This window comes from Lutra lutra, chromosome 5, assembly GCF_902655055.1.
Source record: "Lutra lutra chromosome 5, mLutLut1.2, whole genome shotgun sequence".
In the NCBI taxonomy this organism is placed as follows: domain Eukaryota; kingdom Metazoa; phylum Chordata; class Mammalia; order Carnivora; family Mustelidae; genus Lutra; species Lutra lutra.
The window spans coordinates 72218020-72244359 of NC_062282.1; the positions used below are offsets into that span (position 1 = coordinate 72218020).

At 44.5% G+C, this 26340-nt stretch overlaps 2 protein-coding genes across 5 annotated transcripts; one reads left to right on the top strand and one right to left on the bottom strand.

The window, feature by feature from the left end:
• Nucleotides 1–18435: 18435 nt before the first annotated feature.
• Nucleotides 18436–23885, bottom strand: GDF9 (growth differentiation factor 9). Of its 4 annotated transcripts, XM_047731222.1 has the most exons (5): nucleotides 23751–23885; nucleotides 23254–23603; nucleotides 22532–22678; nucleotides 20896–21091; nucleotides 18436–19505 (listed from the first exon to the last, which is right to left on the bottom strand). In XM_047731222.1, exons 1-5 carry the CDS (start codon nucleotides 23794–23796, stop codon nucleotides 18541–18543), a joined length of 1704 nt encoding a protein of 567 aa, XP_047587178.1. In that variant the 5' UTR covers nucleotides 23797–23885; the 3' UTR covers nucleotides 18436–18540. The 4 variants fall into 4 exon arrangements, with proteins under 4 accessions (XP_047587178.1, XP_047587181.1, XP_047587180.1 ...); XM_047731225.1 differs by lacking the exons at nucleotides 22532–22678; nucleotides 23751–23885 and having other exon boundaries at nucleotides 23105–23387; XM_047731224.1 differs by lacking the exon at nucleotides 23751–23885 and having other exon boundaries at nucleotides 20896–21092; nucleotides 22528–23387.
• LOC125100787 (cytochrome b-c1 complex subunit 8) lies at nucleotides 23765–24764 on the top strand. Its single transcript, XM_047731226.1, has 2 exons — nucleotides 23765–23918; nucleotides 24565–24764. Exons 1-2 carry the CDS (start codon nucleotides 23765–23767, stop codon nucleotides 24657–24659), a joined length of 249 nt encoding a protein of 82 aa, XP_047587182.1. The 3' UTR covers nucleotides 24660–24764.
• The last annotated feature ends 1576 nt before the right edge of the window (nucleotides 24765–26340 follow it).

A 26340-nucleotide genomic window follows, 5' to 3' on the forward strand; every position in this document is an offset into this window, starting at 1 on the left:
TGCTTAAACATCCTACAATGCACAGGACAGTTCCCCCACAAAAAGAATTACACAGTCCCAAATGTCAATAGTGCTGAGATACAGAAATGCCTCTTTACACCATTCCTTTCCCTGCAACAGGCAACACTTCTGATGTATTCAGCATGTATTGTCTTACATTTATTCTAAGGTGTGTGTTGTTGCTTTCTTGCTGTGCATGCTTAATACGAATGGTGTTATGTTAAACAAACAAACAAAACCTCCTAGCTCTTTATTATAAAAGCAAAAAGAAGGGGCACCTGGGTGGCTCAGTCAGTTAAGCTAAGTGGACAACTCTTGGTTTCAGTTCAAGATCAGGGCTTGATCTCAGGGTGGTGGGACAGAGCGCCAAGCTCCGAAGGAGGTCTGCTTGTCCCTCCCCTTCCCCCTCTGCCCCTGCTCCAGTGTGCATGTGCACTCTCTCTCTCTCATAAACAAACAAATAAATAATATCTTTAAAAAAACAAAAACCTCCAAGAATCTTGGGGCAGAGGGGAGGAGAAAAAACTGCCAAGTTCAAGTTCACCTTTAGTGGTGGTGGGTGGAGAGCAGGAGAGCAGGGGCCCTGAAGAAGGTGGAGACATGCACATACTGATCACATTTTTCTACAACATAAAAAAACAGATGCCTGTGTCCCTCAGGATCTCAATATTTTCCCAGGCTTGGGAGAAGTCTTTTTTAAAGAGCCTCCTCTGTGACTGGTCTGAGCCAAGGTTGCAGCCACAGACCTCACTGTGCAGGGCCAGGCCTGATCTCAAGGAACTGATGGGTGGGAAGGTGGTGAGCCTTACTCCACGTGGCTTAGCACTTGTAATCTGAACTGTTGAAATATACCTAAGTCACTGCCCACCTCATAATTCTCCGTGGTTTCTTGCTTTGATCCACCAGCCCCCCACTGTTGGATTGGGTGTTATGTGACAATAGTATAAATACTAAAGACTATGTCTTTGCTGCCAGGCACTGTGGTAAATCTGCTACTTAAATTTTTAATCCTGTTATTCCTGAGAAGTAGGTATCATTATACCCCCATTTTACAGGTGAGAAAACTGAGGCTTGGGGAGATTAAGTATCTTGTCAAGGTCAAGTAGCTCATAAGTAGAGACAAAATATAACCCCATGATGGTTAGTTTCAAAAGCCATTTTCACATAACCAGTGAAAAGAATTGCAAGACGTGGATGTCCATGCAGCCTTTGGGCCCATACAGGAGAGCAGAATTACAGACTGAGCAGGACTAGAAAGTAAATGGGGAAGGTGAGAAATAAGTAGCAGCAATAACCTCAATCAGAAATTTCTTCTTTCTGTGTCCTCAACAGGCTAACATGCACCTGGACTAAGTTTCACATATGGTTTCCATGGGTTTATTGTAAAGAGCTTATAAAAACTTTTCTTTCCGGGCGCCTGGGTGGCTCAGTGGGTTAAGCCGCTGCCTTCGGCTCAGGTCATGATCTCAGGGTCCTGGGATCGAGTCCCGCATCGGGTTCTCTGCTTGACAGGGAGCCTGCTTCCCTCTCTCTCTCTCTCTCCGCCTGCCTGCCTCTCTGTCTACTTGTGATCTCTCTCTGTCAAATAAATAATAAATAAAATCTTTAAAAAAAAAATACAAAAACTTTTCTTTCCTTGGACGCCTGGGTGGCTCAGTTGGTTGGATGACTGCCTTCGGCTCAGGTCATGATCCCGGAGTCCCGGGATCGAGTCCCGCATCGGGCTCCCAGCTCCATGGGGAGTCTGCTTCTCCCTCTGACCTTCTCCTCGCTCCTCGCTCATGCTCTCTCTCACTGTCTATCTCTCTCAAATAAATAAAATCTTAAAAAAAAAAAAAAACTTTTCTTTCCAGAGGTACATTTCTAAGGTGTTGTGCAACTTGATTTTTTTTTTTAAAGAAAGAGAGAAGGGTGGTATTGGTAGAGGGGGAGAAGGAGAGAAAGAATCTTAATCAGACTCCACACCTAGAGTGGAGCCAATAGGTTACTCAATCTCACAACCCTGAGATCAGGACCTGATCTGAAATCAAGAGTCTGATGCTTAACCTACTGATACACCCAGGCACCCCTGCAATTTGATTTTTTTTAAATATTTTATTTATTTATTTGACAGAGAGTAGGCAGAGGCAGACAGAGGGAGAGGGGGAAGCAGGCTCCCCGCTGAGCAGAGAGCCCGATGTGGGGCTCGATCCCAGGACCCTGAGATCATGACCTGAGCAGAAGGCAGAGGCTTTAACCCACTGAGCCACCCAGGTGCCCCTGCAATTTGATTTTTTAATTTGAAGTTATATCTTGGAGCTCTTTCTGTACATAGAGCTGTATCATCATTCTTTTTAATAGATGCAGTTATTTGTTACATGGGCATAAATAAATTGGGTTATTGGTAGACATTTAGGTTAATCTTGCATTTTACTATTTGTAATTTTATAATGAATACCCTTGTTCATATATCTTTGCTTACATTTGTTTCTAGGATAAATTCCTAAAAGATGAATTGGAAGTGGATCCTCCCAGCCACCCCAGCTGACACCTGACAGATCAGAATAGAACCACCCAACCTAGACTTTCCTCAATTTCTGACCCTCAAAACCACACAAGCAAAATAATTATGAATGAAGTCATTATGTTTTGGAGTAGTTTGTTACACCATAATAGATAAATTTAACAAAGTATGTAAGTCTTCAATTTTGGTTGATACTGTTAAATTTCTTACCAAGAGGTTGTACCAATTTACATTTCTATCAATGTAGGAAAGTGACCGTTTTCCTACATCCTCACTAATACAGAGTATTATCAAAATTTGATGCCTGCAATCTAAAAGGCAAGAATAGTATCTCACAGCTTTAATTTACATTTTTTTTAAAGATTTTATTTATTTGACAGACAGAGATCACAAGCAGGCAGAGAGACAGGTAGAGAGAATGAGGGGGAAGCAGGCTCCCCACTGAGCAGGAGCCCGATGCGATGCAGGGCTTGATCCCAGGATCCCGACATCATGACCCAAGCCAAAGGCAGAGGCTCAACCCACCAAGCGACCCAGATGCCCCTAATTTACATTTTTAATAAATGAAATTGCACATCATTTTGTCCATTTAAAAGCCATATGTATTCACTTTGGCAACCTGTCAATTCCCTTTGCCCATTTTACTATTGATTATTGGTCTTTTCTTACTGATTTTTAAGATCTCTTTATATATTAAGGCAATTAACTTTTTTTTCTTATGTGTGGCAAATACTTTCCCAAGGTTGTGTCTTTTGAATTTGTGGTGGCAATAAATCTATAATCCCTAGCTGAATCAAAAGATTTATCTTTCTTTTAGACAGCAGCTACATAGCTGTCATAATAATTCAGAGATAGTCATAGAGTAGTAGAGGCTAGAAAGCTTTCAACAAAATCATGTTGTCTATTTTTAGAAATCCAACAAAATAAGAGTCATTGCTTATAAACAAATCTCTACTTAAGTTAAGCAATTTGTTTGCTTTCTAATTCTGCACTGGAATTCTCCACACTTGTTTAAAGATTGGACTTCACAGGAAGACAGCCATGAGAATCAAGCGAATAGAGAATGGAGTTCACTCCCTCCTGCAGGGACTTCTGACAGGTAAGGCCCTGGACAAGGCTGGGTAGGGACTGGCTGTCATGGGATGAAACAAAAGTTCCCTTTCAGATCAGCAGTCCTTGGGAAGGAATGTTGGGCTGTCACATTCCTATCGAATACACGTATATCACCTTTTCCCTACAGACAGTGGGTGATAGCTCAACCTCTGTTTGCTATAACCAAAATAATTCAGCTTTTCTCCTCTAGCCTGGTCCCAAGTCTCAGGCCTGGGACCATTCCATCTTCCTAGTCTACCTTCGTTCAGCTGTTACCTACATATCCTTGGACAAGAGAGGTTAAATGAGATAGATGGACAGAAGCCTGTCTTCTTTTTCTACCCCAGGGACCCAGGAGAGGTAAGTGATGGTGAAGTGAGAATTTCTCTTTTGCTCTTCTGGCCTTAGGAACCTAGATGAAAATTGTCAGCTAAGCTTCATGTTGGTTTTCAAGAATATAAATTCAGACTCTGAATAAGACCCCCAAAGTCATTGCCCAGAAAGGGTGACAGCTGGTTCAAGCCCAGGAATGGCCAAACTGCCTCTTCTGTGCTTGGGCCCTAACAGAGTAACAAGATCTCTCCAAAAGGCCTCTCCTAAAAGTGCCTTCTGTGTGAGCTCAATCTCCCAGGTCTCTGCTTGCCAAGAAGTCACCTGGTCAGCATTTTTAAGGGGAGAGCAATCCAATTCTAGAGCTCTGGGCCCAGAACTGCACACAAAAGCAGCGTGCTGGCCTGGGGGCAGGACCGGGTCAGAGCATGCTATGTGCATGTGGGGTGAATTGTGGCGGTGGTTGGCTCTGAAAGCAAATCATGCAGCTACTTGACATTCAGATAGGAAATATGGATTTTAACTGATGTATCTCAGTTACTCAAACAAAGGAGACTTCACCCTAAAACTTGTGGGTGCCCATGTCCAGCATCCATCACAGTCCCTGCATTTTCAGGACCCTGCCAGGGGTGACTGTAACACATACTCTCTAGTTGGTTGCTCTCTGTGCTTCCAGAGAAGGATCAAGTTAGGAAAAAAATAGAGAAAAGGAAAGAATAACCAAGGTACAGAATTTAATTTTGACTTTCCTATCCAATCAGCTAACAAGATCAAGGGGGAAGTTACCTATTTACTGGGTGACACCAAAGGAATTCTGGGGTTCAATAACAACAGTAATTGCCTAGAGGAAGCAGATGTGGATTCAGAGACAGGCCTATGGCCACCCTATGACTTCTCACCACAGAATAGGGATGTGTTCTCCAATTCCCGTGTCCCAGGTATAGGAAAAGCAATGCAGTGGGAAAAAGAGCATGAGTTCACAGCCTGGCAGAGTATGTGTGAACGCCAGTCATGGTAGGACCCCGGAGAAACCCCAACCTTCCTGGACTTCAATTTCCTCATCTGTAGAACTGGGAAAGGACAATGGATTTGCCAGGTAGAGAGGACATGAGATTTCATCACACATATTCCATGGCAGACTATTATTCCTCACTTCAGCCTCCCTTGTGGAGAGTACAATCTCCCCTAAATCCCAGCCTGAATTTTCTTTTTTTTTTTTAAGATTTTTATTTATTTGACAGACAGATCACAAGTAAGCAGAGAGGCAGGCAGAGAGAGAGGAGGAGGAGGCAGGCTCCCTGTTGAGCAGAGAGCCCGATGTGAGGCTCGATCCCAGGACCCTGGGATCATGACCCGAGCCAAAGGCAGAGGCTTTAACCACTGAGCCACCCAGGCGCTCCCTCAATTTTCTTTTTAACTTTTATTAACATATATGTATTATTAGCCCCAGGGGTACAGGTCTGTGAATCGCCAGTTTTACATACTTCATAGCATTCACCATAGCACATACCTTCCCCAACGTCCATAACCCAACCACCCACTCCCTACCCTCAGTTTTTTAAAAGATTTTATTATTCATTTATTTATTTGTCAGAGAGGGAGGAAAGGGGACAGTACAGCAGGCAGAGGGAAGAAGCAGGCTCCCCGCTGAGCAGGGAGTCTGAGATGGGGCTCCATCCCAGGACTCTGGGATCATGACCTGAGCCGAAGGCAGACGTTTAACCAACTGAGACACCCAGGCATCCCTCCCAGCCTCAAATTTTATCTCTAAGGGTTGGTTTATACACCAGAGATTTCTTATGGGTGGCAGTCATGCTGTCGGTAGCTTACTACTCAACCTTGCTTACTATGCCCCCAAACAGGGCTGCTGTGGACCTCCAAACACTTTCTTCTTGGGAGGAATCTCATGTTGTGTTAGAGAGGCAGGGACCCTCCTCCCACTCTGAAAGCCAAACAGCCACAGATTAGGTCTGAGACTCAGGCTTGACCAATCTGATGCCCCTGCCAAGACTCTCATGTGAGTGACAGAAAGACACAAGGACAGGAGAGAAACTACCAAAAGTCTGGGGGGTACAGTGAACAGTGGAGGTCAGAACCACCTGTCTCCTGCTCTTGCCGCCCAGTCTTTTCTGGTTTTTGTCTATTTTCATAGTCTGGTCCTCCTGCTTTCTAGTCAATTCTATGAACTACTGTACTTCCTTCCAATACATTCCTTTTGTTGAGCAAGTCAAGCATCACTGGTTGCTGTTGCTTGAAATTAACAAGTTTCTGATATAGAGCCAAGACCTCTTCAACACTGGAATTCCAACATCAGCCAGGAAGAAATCTAGCCAGACTTGGGTATTGGAATCTACTCTATCCCTGGAAGAATTAACTACTAGGCACAAGAGCAAGAGAGAGATCTCACACAGCTGCCCTGGGGTTAAGGGGCTGCTGTCCCATCCCTTTGATGTGGCTGGAGACCCTTGAGCAGGTCTTACATAACCTCAAAACTACCAACTCAGGAAGCAAGATAAAGCAGCGCAAGAGAAACACAAGGCAGTCAAGTTCCTGGTTCAAAGTCACAAACATTTGCTATAAAAATGCAAACAAGATTTCCCTTAACAAACATAAAATCAAAGACAGGAAAATCGCAATCAGTTTCTTTTTCCTATTCCTGCACTAAGGAGGATTGACCTGAATTCCACCTGTTTCTTCACACCAGCATGGACCAAAGGTCAAAGCAGATGTCAGGCCAAGGTGGGCCTGTCTTGAGACCCAGAAGCATAGGCTCCCATCACATAGCTACCTCCTACAGAGGGCTGGGCATATGCTGAAGTTTCTGCTTTTTCTCCCTCCCCCACTAGCGAATGACCCAGTAAGGACCCATCTTGACAGTGAGTTAAACAGCCACTGAGCCAAGCATCCTCTCCTCGGTGAAGCTTCTCTGGTATCTCTAGGCAGAGTTCAGGGGCGCCTGGGTGGCTCAGCGGTTTGAAGCCTCTGCCTTCGGTCATGATCTCAGGGTCCTGGGATGGAGCCCCGAGTTGGGCTCCCTGCTCAGCAGGGAGCCTGCTTCCTCTTCTCTCTGCCTGCCTCTCTGCCTACTTGTGGTCTCTGTCTGTCCAAAAAAAAAAAAAAAAAAAAAAAAATCTAGGCAGAGTTCATTGTTCCCTGCCCCATCTAATGTTACATTGTAGAATAGTCATTTATTTGTCTGCCCCATCATACAGACTTTGAGCTCTTGAAACAAAGGATGTCTGGCCTACCAGATTCAGAACTATGACCAGTGCTTGTTGAATGAATGCCTCTGGGAGACCTGATCCTGGGTAAACAGCTGTGCCATTCCTCTATTCTGGGAGTTCACAGCTAGCAGCAACATCCCAAGTATGGCCTTGACCTGCAGGATGCAGTAATGAGCATGTGAGTGTGTGTGTGCTTTGCGGGGAGGTGTGAGGGAGTGTCCAGTGAGGGTTGGACTCCTAGCCATTCCCCTTGGGCTGGCCAACAAGGTCTTGTATCATCTCTCTGCTCTCTGGGGGAACAAACTTTAAAGCAACATGTGATCCTGGACTGGTCACTTCCTTCAGGTCTCTACCATTATTGCCTCACTTTCTTCTTTTGATAGTTTTAAACAAAAAGATGTGACTTACCATACTAGAAGGGACTACTGTCTTTTCAGAGGAGTTGCTTCAGTTTCTTGCTTGGCCACAACCAAAAGAAGTCTGGAGAGTTGCTGCCAAGGATGGAATCAAGGATTTCCAAGAGTGTTCAATAGCATTTCCAAAGGCTTTGCGTTGGTTCTTGGGATTAAATTAATAATCTTTATTACTGATGGCTGTAGGTGTTATTTCACAGATAGTCTCTATACAAGGGTTGTTTTTAGGTGTCTGGGTGGCTCAGTTGGTTAATCATCTAACTTCGGCTCGGGTCATGATCTCAGGGTCCCTGCATTGGGCTCTGAGCTCAGCAGGGAGTTTGCTTCTCCCTCCCTGTCCCAAGTATGGCCTTGGCCTCCAGGATGCAGTAATGAGCATGTGAGTGTGTGCTCTTTCTCAAATACACAATAAAAATCTTAAAAAAAAAAAAAAAAAAGAAGAAGAAAACCTCAAAACAATAGTGTTTTCAAAAACTTAACACGTGTCTTCAAAGAATTAAAAATAAAGCCAAACCCCAGCCATCTGGTCTTCCTGGAGCACTGAGTGCTTTATCTAAATTACGTTTACCTTAATATGCTTAACGGCTTGCAAGTCAATAATAAGACAAATAATCCAACTTTTTTGTTAATGGGCAAGGGATTTGCATAGACATTTCTCCCAAGAAGATATATAAGGGCCAATAAGCACATGAAAAGAGGCTCAATATCAAATACAAATCAAAACCACAATGAAGTACCACCTAGCACCCACTAAGATGACTAGAATCAAAAAGATGTTCATCAAATGTTGGCAAGAACATAGAGAAATCTGAATCTTCACGCACTGCTGGTGGGAATGTAAAATGGTGCAGCTGCTTTGGAAACAGTTTATTCAACAATTAAACAGTTACCCTGTGACTCTCAGCAAGCCTACTCTTAGGTATATAACCAACAGAACTGAAAAGAGGTTCGTATGGAAACTTGCACATGGTTATAACAGCATCATTCATAATAACCAAAAAGTACCAAGAACCCAAATGGCCTTCAAGAGATGTATAAACAATGTTGTATTTCCAGACTATGGATTATTATTCAGCCATAAAAAGAAATTAAGTACTGATACATGCTACAACATGAATGAACCTTGACAAGATTATGTCAAATGGAAAAAGCCAGACAAAAACACAACATATTGTGATTCTATTTATAGGAAATGTCCAGAATAGGCAAATTCACAGAGACAGAAAGCAGATTAGTAGGTTGCTAGAGGTTGGGAGGAGGAGGGATGGGAAGTGAGTATTATTTGGTATGAAGTTTTTGGGGAAAATGATGGAAACATTCTGGAATTAGATAGTGGTGATAGTTACATAACCTTGTGAGCAGACTAAAAATCACTAAATATACAGTTTGTAATGCTGAATTTTATGGCCTGTGAACTTTTCTCTGTATGTGTATGTATGGATATACACATACACACACACAAAGTTAACAGTTGCTGACACTGCCAATTCTTGCCCGCCCAAGGTCTTCATATACAGAACAAGAGATAACCTCCAAGCACTCCAACCACTCTGATATTTTAAGTGTTAATATCTAAAAGCAAGAAGATGTACACATTAAAGAAGTACCTCTTCTTGATGTGGGGCATTGAACACATGCCTTCATCTCTACTTCCTCCCACTGCCATTAAAACAAGTGATTATCAAATACACCACCTAAAGGCAAAGAGTAGGTGAGGAGAGTTTAGCAGATGAGTGTGAACAAATTTTGGGGAGGTGGAAACTGGCCTCAAGTGTGAGCAGAGCTCTGAAAAAGGAAACCTAAAGCCGCTATAGGTGAGCTTATCAACAAGAAGCTACCTGAGGAGCACACAGAAGCCAGGAAAACCTCAGGAAATGAAGAGTCCATGTACCATGGAAGGCAATGGTGTCCCCTAGGATCTTAAGTGGGTATTGACAGAGTCTGTAGATACAATAATTAGACCCCATGTACACTGTCCCCATCCCAAACAGCTAGGTGACCAACTCTGCCCCAATAGAGAAGGAGGGCAAGCAAAATCTGTGGAAGTACAGAATCAAAGAGGCTCCAGAGCACTCAGTTGCAGGTGTGGTGGAGATTGGAAGCCGCCGATATATTGGGATAACAAGATTTGGTGAAAGCTCATAGCCTCTTGCATTACTGGGGTCTAAAACCACCAGCTGCTAAGTCTGTATTTTGTTCCCTCTTCCTCCCACCAAAAGATACAATAATTAGGCACCTGGGTGGCTCAGTCCTTAAGAGTCTGCCTTTGGCTCAGGTCATGATCCCACGGTCCTGGGATCGAGGCCCATATTGGTCTCCCTGCTCAGCAGGGAGCCTGCTTCTCCCACTCCGACTCACCCTACTTGTGTTCCCTCTCTCGCTGTGTCTCTCTGTGTCAAATAAATAAATAAAATCTTAAAAAAAAAAAAGATAACAGTAATTGTTCTGTGCAGAAACCTGTAGCATCTGTTAGAAGCCTCAAACCCTGGTGCCTGGGTGGCTCAGTGGGTTAAAACCTCTGCCTTCAGCTCGGGTCATGATCTCAGGGTCCTGGGATGGAGTCCCATATCGGGCTCTCTGCTCGGCGGGGAGCCTGCTTCCCCCTCTCTCTGCCTGCTCTCTGCCTATTTGTGATCTCTCTCTGTCAAATAAATAATTAAAAAAAATTTTAAAAAGAAGAAGCCTCAAACCCAAGAACCTATTAACACCTCTGGCCCGCTCACGCAGAAGTCATTGTCTCCGTTTTCTAGGACCATACACTTACAGATGCACAACAGAAGATTTTTTTTTTTTTGAAATGCCTCTAACATAAAAGACAAAGACCAAAACTGAACTTTTAAAAAACTTTTTTCTTTTTAAAGATTTTATTTGAGGGTAGCATGGGTGTCTTAGTCATTAAGCGTCTGCCTTCCGCTCAGGTCATGATCCTAGGGTCCTAGGATCTAGGCCTACATCGGGCTCCCCGCTCAGTGGGAGGCCTGCTTCTCCCTCTCCCAATTCCCCTGCTTGTGTTCCCTCTCTCACGGTCTCTGTCAAATAAATAAATAAAATCTTTAAGAAAAAAAAAAAGATTTTATTTGAGAGAGAGAGTGTACATATGCCTGAGTAGTGGGGGAGAGGCAGAGGGAGAAGGTCGGCAGACTCCCCACAGAGCAGGGAGCCGGACTGGGGCTCCATGCCAAGACCCCGAGATCATGACCTGAGCAGAAGGCAGACTTTTAATCAACTTAGCCACACAGGCCCCCCCACACAAATTAAACTCCTAGGAAATTTTCAAGAAGAAAACAAACAGAACAAAGAAAAACTAATTCAGGGGCAGTTCATGTGGACCAGAGTTTCTACTCTGTCTGAAAGGTTGCCATCCTACAACCTCAGAGATCTGCTGAGTAACAAAACCAAGAACCCATGAAAATACATGCCAAGTTCTTCATCTCTCCGCATCCCCATCTCCACTGACATAATCCAAGTCAGCATCTTTCCCTTGGACCCTGACAACAGCCCCCTAGAATCCAGAGGGTCTTCAGGCTTTAGACTTATTTGAGAGAGTGAGAGAAAAAGAGAGAGAGAGAGCAAATGCTCCCAGGAGCAGTAGGGAGGGGAAGAGGGAGACTGAGGGAGGGAAGGGGGTGGGGTGGGGTGGGGTGGCGGGGGAGCAGACTCCCTGCTGAGCAGGAAGCCCAACACAGGGCTCAATCTTGGGATCATGACCTGAGCAGAAGGCAGACACTTAACGAACTGAGCCACCCAGGCGCCCCCAGACTAATTTCTGCCAAATAACTCTACATGTAATATTTAGAGAGATATTTAAGAAAAAAATAAATCCAACCATTTCCAATCCCTGATTTAACATTCTCCATGGCTTCTTAGCCAATCCCCTTGTGCTAGCCTAACAAGGTCTTTTACCATCTGTCTTGGTCTGTCCGCTTCTTCCAGCTCTTGTCCTCCTACTCCACTTGACACTCCACCCCCTCCTCCTTGTTTCCTACTTGCCAATCACACCCAGTTCTTTCTGTTCTTAGAACACAGGTTCATTCTCACCTCTGTTCTGCCTAGAGGCTCCTGGATTTGGCTGCTCATGGTATTTGTATATTGTCCGTCTCCCCTCACGGATACAAAGTCCCATGAGAACAAGTACCATGTTTCTCTTATTTACTGCTGTTACACCACTTACAAGAGTATCTAATGTGTGGTATATGCCCAAGAGGTACTTGCTGAATTAATAAAACTATAGCGTAAAGGCCTCAAAGTTTTAAGGGTAGGGGTGAAATGGCAGAAGATGAAAAAAAAATTAAACCATTAAATAATATCAAAATATTAATTTATCAAAGCACCAGGATCTAGCAAAACTTTAAAAAAAAATAAAGATTTTATTTATTTATTTATGTGAGAGACAGAGATCACAAGTAGGCAGAGAGGCAGGCAGAGAGAGAGGAGGAAGCAGGCTCCCTGCAGAGCAGAGAGCCCAATGCAGGGCTCCATCCCAGGACCCTGGGATCATGACCTGAGCTGAAGGCAGAGGCTTTAACCCACTGAGCCACCCAGGCGCCCCTAGCAAAACTTTATTGATGTTAGGATTAACATTTCCCTTGACCAAGGAGGTTTCAATGTAAAACAAAAACAAAAACAAAAGCTATTCTATCAATGACAGTATCCTAATTATGATAGTATGCTACAGGTTTGCAAGGTATTATCATTGCAAAAACTGGACAGAAGATAAATATGATCTCTCTGGTATTTCTTACTATTTCATATTAATCTACAGCTACCCTAAAATAAAGTTTATTTTTAAAAATTCTAATCTAAAGATACTATTCATTCAGCCTGCTTCTGTAGTACCACCCCAAAATGTATTCATCTGATGAATATTTTCTGGTGATAAAAGCTCACTCTTAGAATTTAGAGTAATAAAGGAAGTCTCTGTTTCTGATACGTGATCTATTTTTCTTGCAGCTCAGGACATCAGACTCCGTTCTTAAACACACATAGCACCTGGTCCATAGTCGGTGTTCAATAAATATTTATTCAGTGAGCTAATTATTTCTGGGAAAGCCAAAATGACCAAGGCACAGGCTGTGAACTCCTAACACTGCCTGTCACAGCATTCCAACAGCAAAAGACACCAACTCTAAACTGTTCACATAACACTATGCTTAAGCAACAAAATGCCCAAAATGCACAGTTGACCCTTACCCACATATATTACTCAATTGTTCCCTACAAATTGCACTACACACTAAAGTAGGACAAAGAGGGGCGGCTGGGTGTCTCAGTGGATTGAGCCTCTGCCTTCAGCTCAGGTCATGATCTCGGGGTCCTGGGATTGAGCCCTGCGTTGGGCTCTCTGCTCTGCAGGAAGCCTACTTCCCCCTCTCTCTGCCTGCCTCTCTGCCTACTTGTGATCTCTCTCTGTCAAATAAATAAAATCTTAAAAAAAAAAAAAAAAGTAAGACAAAGAAATACTGTTAGACCACTTAAAAAATCCTATTCTTTAATTACTGAAATAGCCCTGATCTAACATATTAGGACCCTTTCCAAACATTAACTAGTTAATTTGTGGTTTGGGAAGGACAACTGCATCAAGAAGTAATTACACAAAGAGTACCTACTTATCAATTCTGGTCAAGGATGAAGTGTCAATCTCCTGGTTGTGATGATTTTTTTCCTTCTATTAGAGAACAGTTGATGGATAAAACAGAATGCTTTTCTATTTTATCAATCCCTTGCCAATGACATATTAAGAAACGTTTGAGGGACAAACATCCTCTAAAAGAGTATCTAAAGTATTTTGACTTATCATTTTATCACTTACAATCCTAAAGTTATAAATTAAAATTGGTGACTTATATCAGGCTCTGAGCATTTTTCTTTGATCACTTATGTAACCATGAACACTTCCTCCTTTACCTCATGTTTCCCCACAGACCGTCCAAACTGAGATCTAAACCAAGTCCAGGGGCTGCTGTCCTTGAACCTGGTGAGTTCAACTGAATACCAAGTATTCAATTTAACAAAAGAGTTGATTTAAACAGACGAGGAGGAAACTCAGAGCTGAAGGTAAAACCAGCTCTTGATGTGCCCCATTGTTCCTTGGCATACTAAATGGTCATCCCATTAGCTGACCTCCTATCTCATCTGAACTAAATACCAAAGCTGAATGCATCTCTTTAAGGCACCTGTAGCCTCATCCTTGAATTTCCAGATTTGTATCACCATTGTTCTTTCTCATTTCTTTTCTAAAGTGGCAGCATTTCTAAGAGTCACCAAAGAAAAACAGGTTTCATTTGGAGGAGGCAGTTGGGAGACTCGTATAGCCTCCTCTGTTGTGCAGAAAAGAATCTCTGGAGTTTATATTTAGCAAGTATATAATCTCTTAACATTAACACTATCCTATGAATGAAGAAACTAGATTAACAAGTAAAGCTTAAAGAGGGAAAAAAAAAAAAAAAAACCCTACCAAAATAACAGGGAAGCCAAACTTAACAGTTCTTCATGTTATCACTGCACAACTATAGGCTCTCAGTACTAGTCACAAGTCAACTTTAGAAATTACCTGTAAAGATGAACTCTCCTTCTGCCTCTAATTTTGGCATTGACCCTAATACTTAACTTCCATCCGAACAACTCCTTTTCTTCTTTTCTAAACCTTCAGACTACAGACCATATCCATACTCAACCAGAACTAGGCCATGAAAAAAAGTAAAACAAACTCCTGTTTTGGGGGAGAAAACTTTCAGTTTAGTGGAATTACAAGGAATACTTTAACTTAATATGTATTTCATGTGGTCCATTTGAAAACAGCTTTTTTCTTTTTTAAGATTTTATTTATTTGACAGAGAGATACACAGCGAGAGAGGGAACACAAGCAGGGGGAGTGGGAGAGGGAGAGGGAGAAGCAGGCTTCCTAATGCGGGCTCGATCCCAGAATCCTGGGATCATGACCTGAACTTAAGGCAGATGCTTTACGACTGAGATACCCAGGCACCCCGTTTTCCCCTTTTTAAAGGTACAACTGAACTCAGCTTTTCTACATTGAGGCAAAACTTCCAACTGCCTATTGGCAAGTAAGCTGGGCTTTATTTAATACGATCTAATGAGGTTTTTGGTTTTTTTTTCATCTTAAATACGGCATGCCATCATAATAGTGGATGTTCTCCTACCTTAGAAGTAGGTCTGCTTGGGATGCCTGGGTGGCTCAGTTGGTTAAGCGGCTGCTTTCGGCTCAGGTCATGATCCCAGCGTCCTGGGATCGAGTCCCACATTGGGCTCCTTGCTCGTCAGGGAACCTGCTTCTCCCTCTGCCTCTGCCTGCCATTCTGTCTGCCTGTGCTTGCTCTCTCTCCCTTTCTCTCTCTGACAAATAAATAAAATCTTAAAAAAAAAAAAAAAAAGTAGGTCTGCTAAAAAAAAATTTTTAAAGAATTTAAAAAAAAAAAAAAAAAGTAGTAGGTCTACTTTCCTTAACTAAACTGACCTGATGGTCACCTCAAGGATGAAGTGGAGAAGTTCAGGGAAGCCATCATAGAACATATTTGCAGATTACAAAGGGATTAGTATCCCCTGCTGAGCAGGAAGCCTGATGCAAGGTTTCAACCTAGGACTCTGGGATTATGACCTGAGCTGTAGGCAGCTGCCTAATGACTGTGTCACTCAGGCACCATGAAAACAGTCGTCTTTAAGGGAGACTTACCTTCAAGTAAGTTCAATTGCACATCACCACTGTTACTCATGCCCTTTCCAGGCCAGTTATTTTTTACCCTGAAGAATGACAGAAGAGGAGACAAAAACCCTTGAAACACCATCTCTTCAACTGGCAGCCTCATTCACAACAGAATAGACTCCTTCAGGTTAAACAACAAGATGGCAAAGTTACTTGGAAACTGGGCCATCTAAAACTACCTTTATTAATGGTTTTTAAGATTTTGAAGGGTGCCTGGGTGGCTCCAATGTTTAAGTTTCTGCCTTTCACTTAAGTCAAGATCTCAAGGTTGTGGAATGGAACTCCATGCCCAGAGCCCCAGCTCAGTGGGGAGCCTGCTTCTCCCTTTCCTTCTGCCCATCCCCCTGCTTGTGCTCTAATCAATAAATTTTTTTAACAGATTTATTTGGGGTGCCTGGGTGGCTCAGTGGGTTAAGCCGCTGCCTTCAGCTCAGGTCATGTTCTCAGGGTCCTGGAATCGAGCCCTGCATTGGGCTCTCTGCTCAACGGGGAGCCTGCTTTCCCCTCTCTCTCTGCCTGCCTTTCTGCTACTTGTGATCTGTCAAATAAATAAAATATTAAAAAAAAAAAGGATTTTATTTATTTGAGTGAGAGAGAGAGAGCAAGAGAGGAGGGAAGGGCAGAGGGAGAAGCAGGGATCCTGACAGGGGGCGCAATCCAGAGACTCCAGGATCATGACCTGAGCTTGAGGCAGAGGCTTAACTGATTGAGCCACTCAGCCACCCCAATAAAGAAAATTAAAAAAAAAAAAAAGACATTCTAGATCTTGAAGACTTAACATGAAAAAAGGAATTTAAAAAAAGAAAAGATGTTGAGAGCAAGAGAGAGCAAACATGAGCGTGAGCACAAGTGGTGGGGGGTGGCCAGAAAAAGGGAGAAAGAGAAGCCGAGAAAGCAGAGAAGCAGAGAAAGGGGAGAAAGAGAAGCAGACTCCCTGCTGAGCAGGGAGCCTGATGTGGGGCTCCATCGCAGGACCCTGGACCCTGACCTGAGATGAAGGCAGATGCTTAACCGACTGAGCCACCTAGACACCTCCAGGCTAATTTTTCTTTTTAATATATATATATATTTTTAAGAATTTATTTATTTGACAGAGATAGATCACAAGTAGGCAGAGAGGCAGGCAGAGAGAGAGAGAGAGAGGGAAGCAGGCTCCCTGCTGAGCAGAGAGCTCGATTCGGGCCTCGATCCCAGGACCCTGAGATCATGACCTGAGCCTAAGGCAGCGGCTTAACCCACTGAGCCACCCAGATGCCCAAGGCTAATTTTTCTTTTTTTTTTTTTTTAAAGATTTTATTTATTTATTTGACAGAGACAGAGAGAGAGAGATCACAAGCAGGCAGAGAGGCAGGCAGAGAGAGGGGAGGAAGCAGGCTCCCCGCAGAGCAGAGAGCCCGATGCGGGGCTTGATCCCAGGACCCTGAGATCATGACCCGAGCCGAAGGCAGCGGCTTAACCACTGAGCCACCCAGGTGCCTCCCAAGGCTAATTTTTCTTAAAAATATTTTTGAGCAGCTAAAAAGCATTTTTGTCAGTATGGGCAGGCTTGTGACCTGTACGTAAGTTAGCACCACACCAGGAAACAACTGAAAAGGAAATTAAGAATTCTATTCTCAGTCACATCAAGAATAAAATACTTAGAATTTAATAATAAAAAGTGCAAAACTGATACTCGAAAAGTACAGAACATTGTTGGGAGCAATCAAAGACGACCTCAGTCTAGGGAAAAACTTCCATGCTCATGATTTAACAATTGATTTAACAAGATTTAACATTGTTAAAATGCCAATACTTCCCAAATTTATCTACAGATTCAAAACAATCCTGATCAAAGTCCCAGCTGGCTTCCTCAGACTGTAAGCACTAACCACTAAGAAAAGATGATTTACAAGAATGAGAAGGGGCACCTGGGGGCTCAGTTGGTTAAGCATCTACCTTCAGGCTCAGGTCATGATCCCAGGGTCCTGGGATTGAGCCCTGCATCAGACTCGCTGCTTCTCCCTCTCCCTCCCAGCTCTCCCTGCTTGTGTGCTCTTTTTCTCTGTGTCACATAAAGAAAATCTTTGAAAGAAAAAAAAAAAATGAAGAGTATGGACTGCCTGGTTGGCTCATTTGGAAGAGCGAGTGACTCGATCTTACAGTTCTGAGTTCAAGCCCCAGGTTAGGCTAAGAGGCTACTCAAGTAAAAAAAACCTTAAAAAAAATTAACAGTACATCTTGCATTTAGGAGTTACTTTATAGATTAGGGTGTTAGGAACCTGTAACAAACAACACTGCATTAGTCCTAACTCTGGCCTCTAAGACTCTCCCAAGGTAGGATTTATTGAAAACTCGCATGTAAGCCCTGATATACAAACCAGGCCTGTTCTGTAATGTAACCTAATCACTGCCAGGTTCCTTTAATGGCAACACTCCCAAATCCACCTGGAAAAAATTTGTGGGGGCGGAGTGATGGGAGCTGAGGGAAATCTGCAAAAACAAACAAAAATGAAAAGAGGAAAAAAATGTTTCCTGACTTCCTTCCGTAGGGTCAGAGGTTTTAAATACATAAAGGAGAAAATATTCAAAAAATCTTCTTGTAAGAATCTGCCAGGCAATTTCTATTAAATAAATGGGACAAATGTTACTTTGTTTGATGTGAGCCGAGCTATTTCTACATACCACCTGAAGAGCTGAATTAGCCTATCACACTAATACAATAGGTTACCTGCTTCCAGTCCCAGTAAATGTCCTTCACCAGGTTTTAGGTAGAAAAGCTAACCTCTCTTAGCTAAAAAGTTATGCCAAGTCTAGTTTACAGATTATACTTCTCCCTCCCAAACACCAATTAAAAGCAATCTTTAAAAAGGAAAAAAAAAAAGCACACACATGGTCAATTAATGCCACTGAGAGGGATTTATTCTTCCATTAAATAAAACAATAGCCCTCTGAACTGTTCATTTAGAGCCGCAATTCCAACCAAGATTTACATTAAGATTTTTTTTCTTATATCAAAAACAAGACTCCAATGCAAAGGAAAAAAAAAATCGCTCAGGAACAAAAATTTAAAGCCCTCCAAAGAAAGTTCTTTTACATTTGAAAATAAAGGCAGATGTTACTACTGTACATTGATGGAGGCCCCAGGATGTGCTTACAACAGCCTTACACCTCACAGAGCGGGTTATAGCCATTTGACACAGCGCTCTCCCTCGAAGGCACAGAGAGGCACACAGTGTGTCCTTTGCAGAAGAGGCTCAAGGTTTTAGCTTACAGAACCGTATGTTAACGACAGGTGCACTGAGTGGCTATCATGTCTTCATATTCTTTGTAAGCGATTGAGCCATCTGGCTCAATGGTCAGAACACTGAGAGGGTTGTATTTAGCAGGAACACATGACGGTCTTGGCACTGAGGAGTCGAGCTTCTCATGGATGATGTTTTGCACCATGGTGTGAACTGGTGAGCCATACCGATATCCAACTGCCCTGGGACACTCCCCTTTGCAGTATCGAGGGTTGTATCTGTGCGGGGCCACGATCCAGTTGTCCCACTTCAGCTGGCTGAAGCTAAGCCTGAAGTCATGGAGCTCGCACTCGTGTTGGGGAAAAAGAAACTGTTTAAAGTACTCACTCAGATTCAAAGAAGCTGGAACCAGAGGCTTGTTCAATGCCAAGCTGACAGTTTCCCGACCTCTCCGGTGATGGGAAGATCTTACACCCTCTGCCGACCCTTCTCCCTTGGAGCAGACAGACAGACCACCGTTCTGGTCAGCACGCTGTGAAGGCCTCCGTTGGTAGCGAAGGGAATACCACCCGTGATAAGCCTGAGCACTTGTGTCATTCAGATATAAAAGCAGTGAGGGGGGCACCAGAAGAGTCACGTTAAATGGCTTGTCCCAGGCTGAAGAATCCTGCCGCTGGCCTCTCTCGCAGGTTAAATTGACAGACATGTGAATACTTCTCTTGTTGGAGGCCACTAGAGGCCGAAGAGGAGTGGTCACATCAACTTCAAACCATCTGTATTTCTTTTTAATTTCAAACTGTAAGTTGAAGTTAAATGAGGACTGAGCTCTACGGGGGGTCCTGCTAGAAAACTCTGGCTCTTTGATCACCAGGTTGCACACACATTTAACAGCAGAGGGAAAAGAAATGGAGTCGCTGAAAGTATAGAGCAAGACTGACTTCAGTAAGTTTTCAACGGCAGTAACACGATCCAGGTTAAACAGCAGATCCAATGATGGAACGGATCCTGAGAAGAAAAACAACCCACTAGCAGTGCTTTAATACAAAAACCAGACAGCAAGTCATATCAAGGCATGTGTCCTTCATCATGCTTTTTCTCCCTTCTCTTTCCCCACTTCCTCCAGCCTTAAGAAAGGGAGTTGGCGGGGGCGGGGGTCAGTTTTAGAGAAAATACAGGGCACAGACATCATAACTAACTGCCAGAGAGTATGACTGGCTATTTTATCACCAGAAATTCACAACAGTTTTGGTGGTAAACAAAAACAATGGAGAATCATTACATTTCCCAATCTCTGGTTTCCCAAGCTCAGCCATTGGCTCCAAACAGCTAGTAAATTCTATTTTTCTCTTGGAGAGTCTCTAGAGAGGTAACTGTAATAAACACATTTACCAGCCTTGTTAAGAAAACTTTCTAAGACCTAATTAACAGTGTCAATGAAGAACTTAATGGTCTAATTTGGAACACTTGAGATTAACAACAAATGGAAGCTTTAAAACCACTCTAGTAGAATAAGACCTCAAGGAAGATGGGAAGGCTTTAAACAGCCACAGTTGACCCACTGAGTTAGAATGGTTTTGGTCATGAGCTAGTGAATCCAGGTTTGTTTGTTTTAAAGCACCGCTCCTTTCTCTCACACACACAGGACTTCAAGGTGCTGGGTCAGATTGATGACTAACATTTTGTTCTTGGGAGGACCTACTGTTACAAATGCGGTCTTCCGCTTTCCTCACACAGAAAGCAACAAACAAGGGGGAAACATCCTATTTAACACAATATACCAGTAGCTAGGAGACGTTTTAGACATATTTCCAGGTCAGCATGGATAGAATGAGAATAAGAAAACAGAAGTTAAAATACCTGGTTTCCAGTCTTGATTTTGTGACCTTGGAGAAGATGCTGACCTCCAGCAATACTCTGCTCAGTCTTTAGAGCCAGTAAGTCTCTTCTAGCTCTAAAGTTCTACCATATGGGGGCGCCTGTGTGGCTCAGTTGGTTAAGCGCCTGCCTTCAGCTCAGGTCATGATCCAGGAGTGTCAGGATCAAGTCCCTCAGTGGGGAGCCTGCTTCTCCCTCTGACTCTCTCCCCTGTCATGTTCTCTCTCTCTCTCTCCCCTTCTCTCAAATACATAAAATATCAAAAAAAGATAAACTTCTACCATATGAGCCCACATTAATCCATGAGGGCATGAAAAAGAAACAGTAAGGTCAACTACCAGATTTGTTTCAGTGTGGATACTGAGTATCACGCAAAATAAAAAGTATTCATGCAAAATAAAAAGTAATCATGCAAAATAAGAAGTAATTCAAGGAGCAAGGCCCAGCTCCATTCTATAACTGAAATACAGACAACTGTATCATCTTCCCACCACCCATTAACGAATCTGCTTCTACATACCTGTTGCCTGGTCCCCAGGAGCCTGCTTGCGCTGGGCACAGGATGTGAAGAGCCGAACAGTGTTGTAGAAAGGACTTCTGTTGGATTTAGGGATTCCCTCCTTAGTTGCATATGCCTTATAGAGGCTCTTCATGTAGCGCAAAGCTCTGGAGTCTGGCTGCAGCTTAGGGGTGCCACCTTGCCCATCATACAGAACCTTGAAAACAGGAGAAAGGAAGTCAGATCTGTCTCCTTCATCTAGACGCCGCAGCAAGGACCAAGGCTCAGCCTCAGACTTCAACTCAGCACCAGCTGCAATCTGAGTTTCTCCTCTAGAAGCCTGAGAACCAAGCCTAGTAGGAAAAAACAGCCAGGAAAAGCAGAAAAACCAAAGGAAGAAGTTGCTGAGAAGTGCCATGGCCTAGAAGAACTAGCAAGGGATACATTTCCCCCTACCAGTCTTCTTGCTAAAAAGCCAGGAAGGGCCTAGGTCAGTCTTTTAAATAAATTTTAGGTGTGTAGGTAGGCTAGGGTCACTTCTGTAATCAGACCTCAAGGATGCCTAGCTGAAGATAATTTTTGTCAGCTGTGCATCTAACTGCTGATTAACGTCTTATTTATCCAATTTGTCCTCATTAGATATGGATGCATTCTGGTTATTTCTCTTTCTTCTCCCCCCCCCTTTTATTTTATTTTTAAAGGTTTTATTTATTTATTTGACAGAGATCACAAGTAGGCAGAAAGGCAGGCAGAGAGAGAGAGGGAGGCAGGCTTCCTGCTGAGCAGAGAGCCCGATGTGGGGCTCGATCCCAGGACCCTGGACCATGACCTGAGCCGAAGGCAGAGGCTTTAACCCACTGAGCCACCCAGGCAACCACCACCCCCCTTTAAAGAGGGATTTATTTAAAACTCTTTAAGTTATTGTTACACCAATGGACTGGTTATGCAAGCCAAAAGGTCAAGAGAATTGAGAAATGATCTCAAAATCACCCATTTTTTGAGATTAAGATTCTTAAAATGTTCCTTAGGCACTTGCTGAAACTTCCAAAGCAAATGGGAAAGCTATTCATGATAATAGGAAGATCTGTTGATATGCAGTGTTTTGGATTCACTCTTCCTCTTCTTTCATCCTCCTCACCTCTCTGGCTTCCAGGTGCTTAGAATAATTACTTGTTGCATGCTTATTTGGAGAGTGAGAAAAAGTCACAATTGGCATTGAAATTCCAGGGAGCAGACAACTGTTGGGTTGCCCAGTTCTCAGGGAGCTTCCTATAGAATATGTACTTGGAATACTGGAATATTCTTTAAAAAGGACATTGCCTTGAACCTTGACTCATGTTTAAATATAATATCTTGATCCTTTGCTTTGGTCTGCACATTTATCTGTATATATTTTGGCTGAAAGGTTTAGAGATGTTTGCAGGGTTTCACAGTTTTTTAAAAATTAATTTAATTCGCTAGGGTGTTCTTGTCCTTGGTATAGGACTTATGTTCTTGGAGCTGAGACAAAGCTAGAGATGATGTTTTAGGAAAACGAGGTGCACCATGAAAGACTGAAATGAGGTCATATCCAGTGCACCCGTGAGGAGACCATGCTGGAAGGAAGTCAACCCACACTCATGGTACAAGATTCAGAAGCAGTCAGTGCAGTACCTACGTTGATGAAACTGAGGGACGTTCTGCACATTTTAAGCTCACTGCTTGCCAAGACTCTCTGGCCCCAGGCTAGGAGGCAGGGTTCCATAAAACACACGCAGACTGTTGAATGACAGCTTACTCCAACATCACATATGGCTGGCAATTCCATGAACAAAAACATTTACAGACGCTCTGCGTCAGGCAGAAAGGCCAGGCCCGCAGCATCCTTCCGTAGAAAGAAAGTACTTTTGGAAACGCCGAGAACGCCCCCGCGGCAGTGAAGCGTGGGCGGCAGACACGTCCGAGCCGGCACTGCAGCCTGCCCCCGGCTAGACCTGGGTGGGAGGTGGTGGCAAGCAGGCGAAGATGGAGGTCGCCTCGTTTCTCCTACCGCCACCCACGGCCGGTTATCATATGTTTGCCCTTTCCTTGGGAACTCTTCCTGGGGCGCAACTTGAGGAAACGCTTTTATTCTATCCGGGGAAAGTCTGAGACCCGCCAGTGGATTCTCGGATCGCGGCGGCCGAGAGACGCCCCAGATGCACGTCCCTGATCCTGGTACTGGGTCGCTGATGTTCTGAAAAGAACCGACCCCTTTAGCGCTTGGACCAGAGCGCAGAAGGCTGCGAGCGGCGGCCCCTCCTTCGGCCTCAGGGTGCTCTCCACAGGCGCTGGGCTCGCTGGCCCTCAGGGCCTGGCCGGGACAACGCGCCCTCGACGCCGGCTGGCCCCTCTCTCTCCACCTCTCTGTGCCTCCCAGCCCCGGCCGCTTCCTGCGGCTCCACAGCCGGGAAGGAGGCTGAAAGGAAGCAGGAGAGCCTCCCGCGGCAGCCCGAGGCAGCAAATCCCATTGCGTACTCCAAGCCTCAGGTTGGGCCCCGCCCCCTCCCGGGCCACCACGTCCAGCTGGGGCACTTCCCTGCAGAAGGGGCAGCAACGGCGCCTCCCCCTGGAGACGCCTGGAAAATGGTACTCCCCGGAAGTGACTTCACGGCTTCCTGGAGCGGCTTCCAAACCTAGCGGAAGTGGCGGACGGAGGCTGCTGGTTCCCGTGGCTGTGGAGGGCGAGGTGACCCCCGCGCGGGAGTGAGGTCCGGGCGCGCGGTAGTGGGAGTCCGTGGAAGGGTGGGAGCGCCGCCTGGGCGGGGAAGGGTGAGCAGCTCTGGAGAGGGCGTCTTGGGTCCAGGACGGCGTGTCCCGGGACTGAGGCAAGCGCCCGTCCACCCTCGGTCTTGCAGACGCCGCCGCGACCATGGGCCGCACGTTTGGGAATCTGACCCGCATGCGGCATGTGATCACCTACAGCTTGTCGCCCTTCGAGCAGCGCGCCTTCCCGCACTACTTCAGCAAGGGCATCCCCAACGTGCTCCGCCGCACGCGGGCGTGCGCCCTTCGCGTCGTGCCCCGTGAGTGCTTTGGCCGGGTCGGGGGGCTGGACTCCGGTTAGACACTGAGTGACAGCGGGCCCCTCATTGAGCTCCCTCTGCTTGCCACACACACGTTTTCCATTATTTCAGTGTTCCTGAAAGCCCTTGCACAAGTGTATCCTCCTCATCTCACAGAGGAGCAAACCGAGTCACGAACAGCGGGCCCAAGGTCACTTGTGTGATTCCAGCGTCTCCCTCTGAGGTCATCTTTACCCACTTCGTAGCGATGAACTGTTCTGTGTGAAATGGGTAGCAGATAGTGATGATAGTAACAGAGCATTGTGAATTGGCCAAAAACCCCCCAGAACCCCAAAGAAGTGTGCACTGGCGTGTTAAAGAGCGAAGTATATGTTACGTGCATTACATCTCATCTATCTCACTAACTTTTTAAATGTGCATCTGGGGAGAGAGAGGGAAGTTTTGGTGATGGATTTTCCTGGAACGGGCCGTCCTTTTGGTCACCTGTAAAATGGGAGTGTGGTGTAACCTTGATCATCTGGCTTAAAAGTGGCTTTTTGGAAACTAAAGACAGTAGGGCGGAGCCTGCAGTGAGTCAGAAAAGAAGACTGAGGACCCTGGTGTCTTCCATGGGCTTGCTACTTACTCTCACTTTTTATTTTTAAAGCGTTTGTAGGGTTTTATCTTGTCTACACTTGGGGGACCCAGGAGTTTGAGAAATCCAAGAGGAAGAATCCAGCTGCCTATGAAAACGACAAGTGAGCCATTCATCTGAATAGTGATTACCGGTGTATGAGGGACCCTTCTTTGGGAGAGGAGGCTACACTGTAGTGTCTTGAAGACGTAATAAACTACTTATGGACTGCACTGTTGTGATTTTGCATTTTTGTGAGCAAGTCCCTGGTGTGACTGCTGATGCTTAAGTTCATGACCTCCCCTTCCTAGCCTGAGTCCTGAACAGTTTGGCTGGTCTGCGAGTCTGGTAAAGGATCTGGACTCCGTGTTTGTTCTATAATCTACAAGAAATTAGCGGCATCTACTCCTGCAGCTTTTCACTTGTGTGTGGGATGAACTGTGGGGTTGGTTCCCAGTGGTCTCCTCCCATAATAACGATAAGATTTTGGTAACTATAATTACTATGTTTCAGGTACTTAGCTCTTTACACAAATAAGTACTTGTAAACTTCACAACTACCTTTGAATTAGGTATCGTTATTGCAGTCGTTTTGCACATGAGGACCCGGGAGCGCAGTGAGAGTAAATAATTTGACTAAAATGACTCAGCTAATCAATGGTGGAGTCTGGCACTAAAGTTTTTGCTCTTAAAGCTATACTAGACTGCCTTTCCTGCTAAGACAAGCTTGCCTTAGCCCGAGGGGAAGGAAGTCAGCTATAAGAGGAGGGGGTGAGGGGCACCTGGGTGGTTCAGTGGGTTAAGGTCTCTGCCTTCGGCTCAGGTCATGATCCCAGGGTCCTGGGATGGAGCCCTACGTCGGGCTCTCTGCTCAGAGGGGAGTCTGCTTCCCTTCCCCTCTCTCTGCCTACTTGTGATCTGTCAAATAAATAAAAACTTAAAAAAAAAAAAAAGAGGGGGTGAGGTCACCCCTTGGCCTCTAGAGCTAAACTGCCTGTTTGTACCAGGGTGGTAATAGTGGGCCATAATGCTAAAAATGTTTACTCTGGCCCTTTACTGAAAAAGTTTATCCCTGTTTTAAAGCCTTTAAATTATCTTTTTAGTAGAAAGCTACCCTTCCTCCACCTGGAGATGGTAGAGGTAGGTGTTGGTAGTTTTATGCTTCTGGTTCTCTGCTCCATTTTCAGAAATTTCCTCACTTCTAAGGATACTTGTTGCTTGTCCAGAGCAGTAACTTTTACAGTGTAGTTCAGCTTCTGGCTGTAATTTTTTTCTTATTCTAATGATTATTCTCATCTGTTAGGAACTGAAGTTAAATACTTCAAAACAAACAAAAAGTAATATAAATTGCATTGATTGGGAGGCAGCATAAAGAACCTGAGTCTGGTGAATTTAGGCCCACACCCTTAACCTGTGCTTCTTCAATTGTATGATACAAGAAAGAAACGTGTGTTCCTGAGCTTTGACCTTTTTGTTGTAAGACGATGTATTAATACAAAGCCATAGGGTGTGGTAATGGTGGAATGAGTGATCTGTAGGAGTCTGGCAGGCTTAACAGAGAACAACTACCATGAAAACTGCCTCGGGGCGCCTGGGTGGCTCAGTGGGTTAAAGCCTCTGCCTTCCGCCCAGGTCATGATCCCAGAGTCCTGGGATCGAGCCCCACATCGGGCTCTCTGCTCAGAGGGAGACTGCTTCCTCCTCTCTCTCTGCCTGCCTCTCTGCCTACTTGTGATCTCTGTCAAATAAATAAAATCTTAAAAAAAAAAAACTCCTGCTTCACCCAACATGGTCCAGTTTTCCTGGGCTC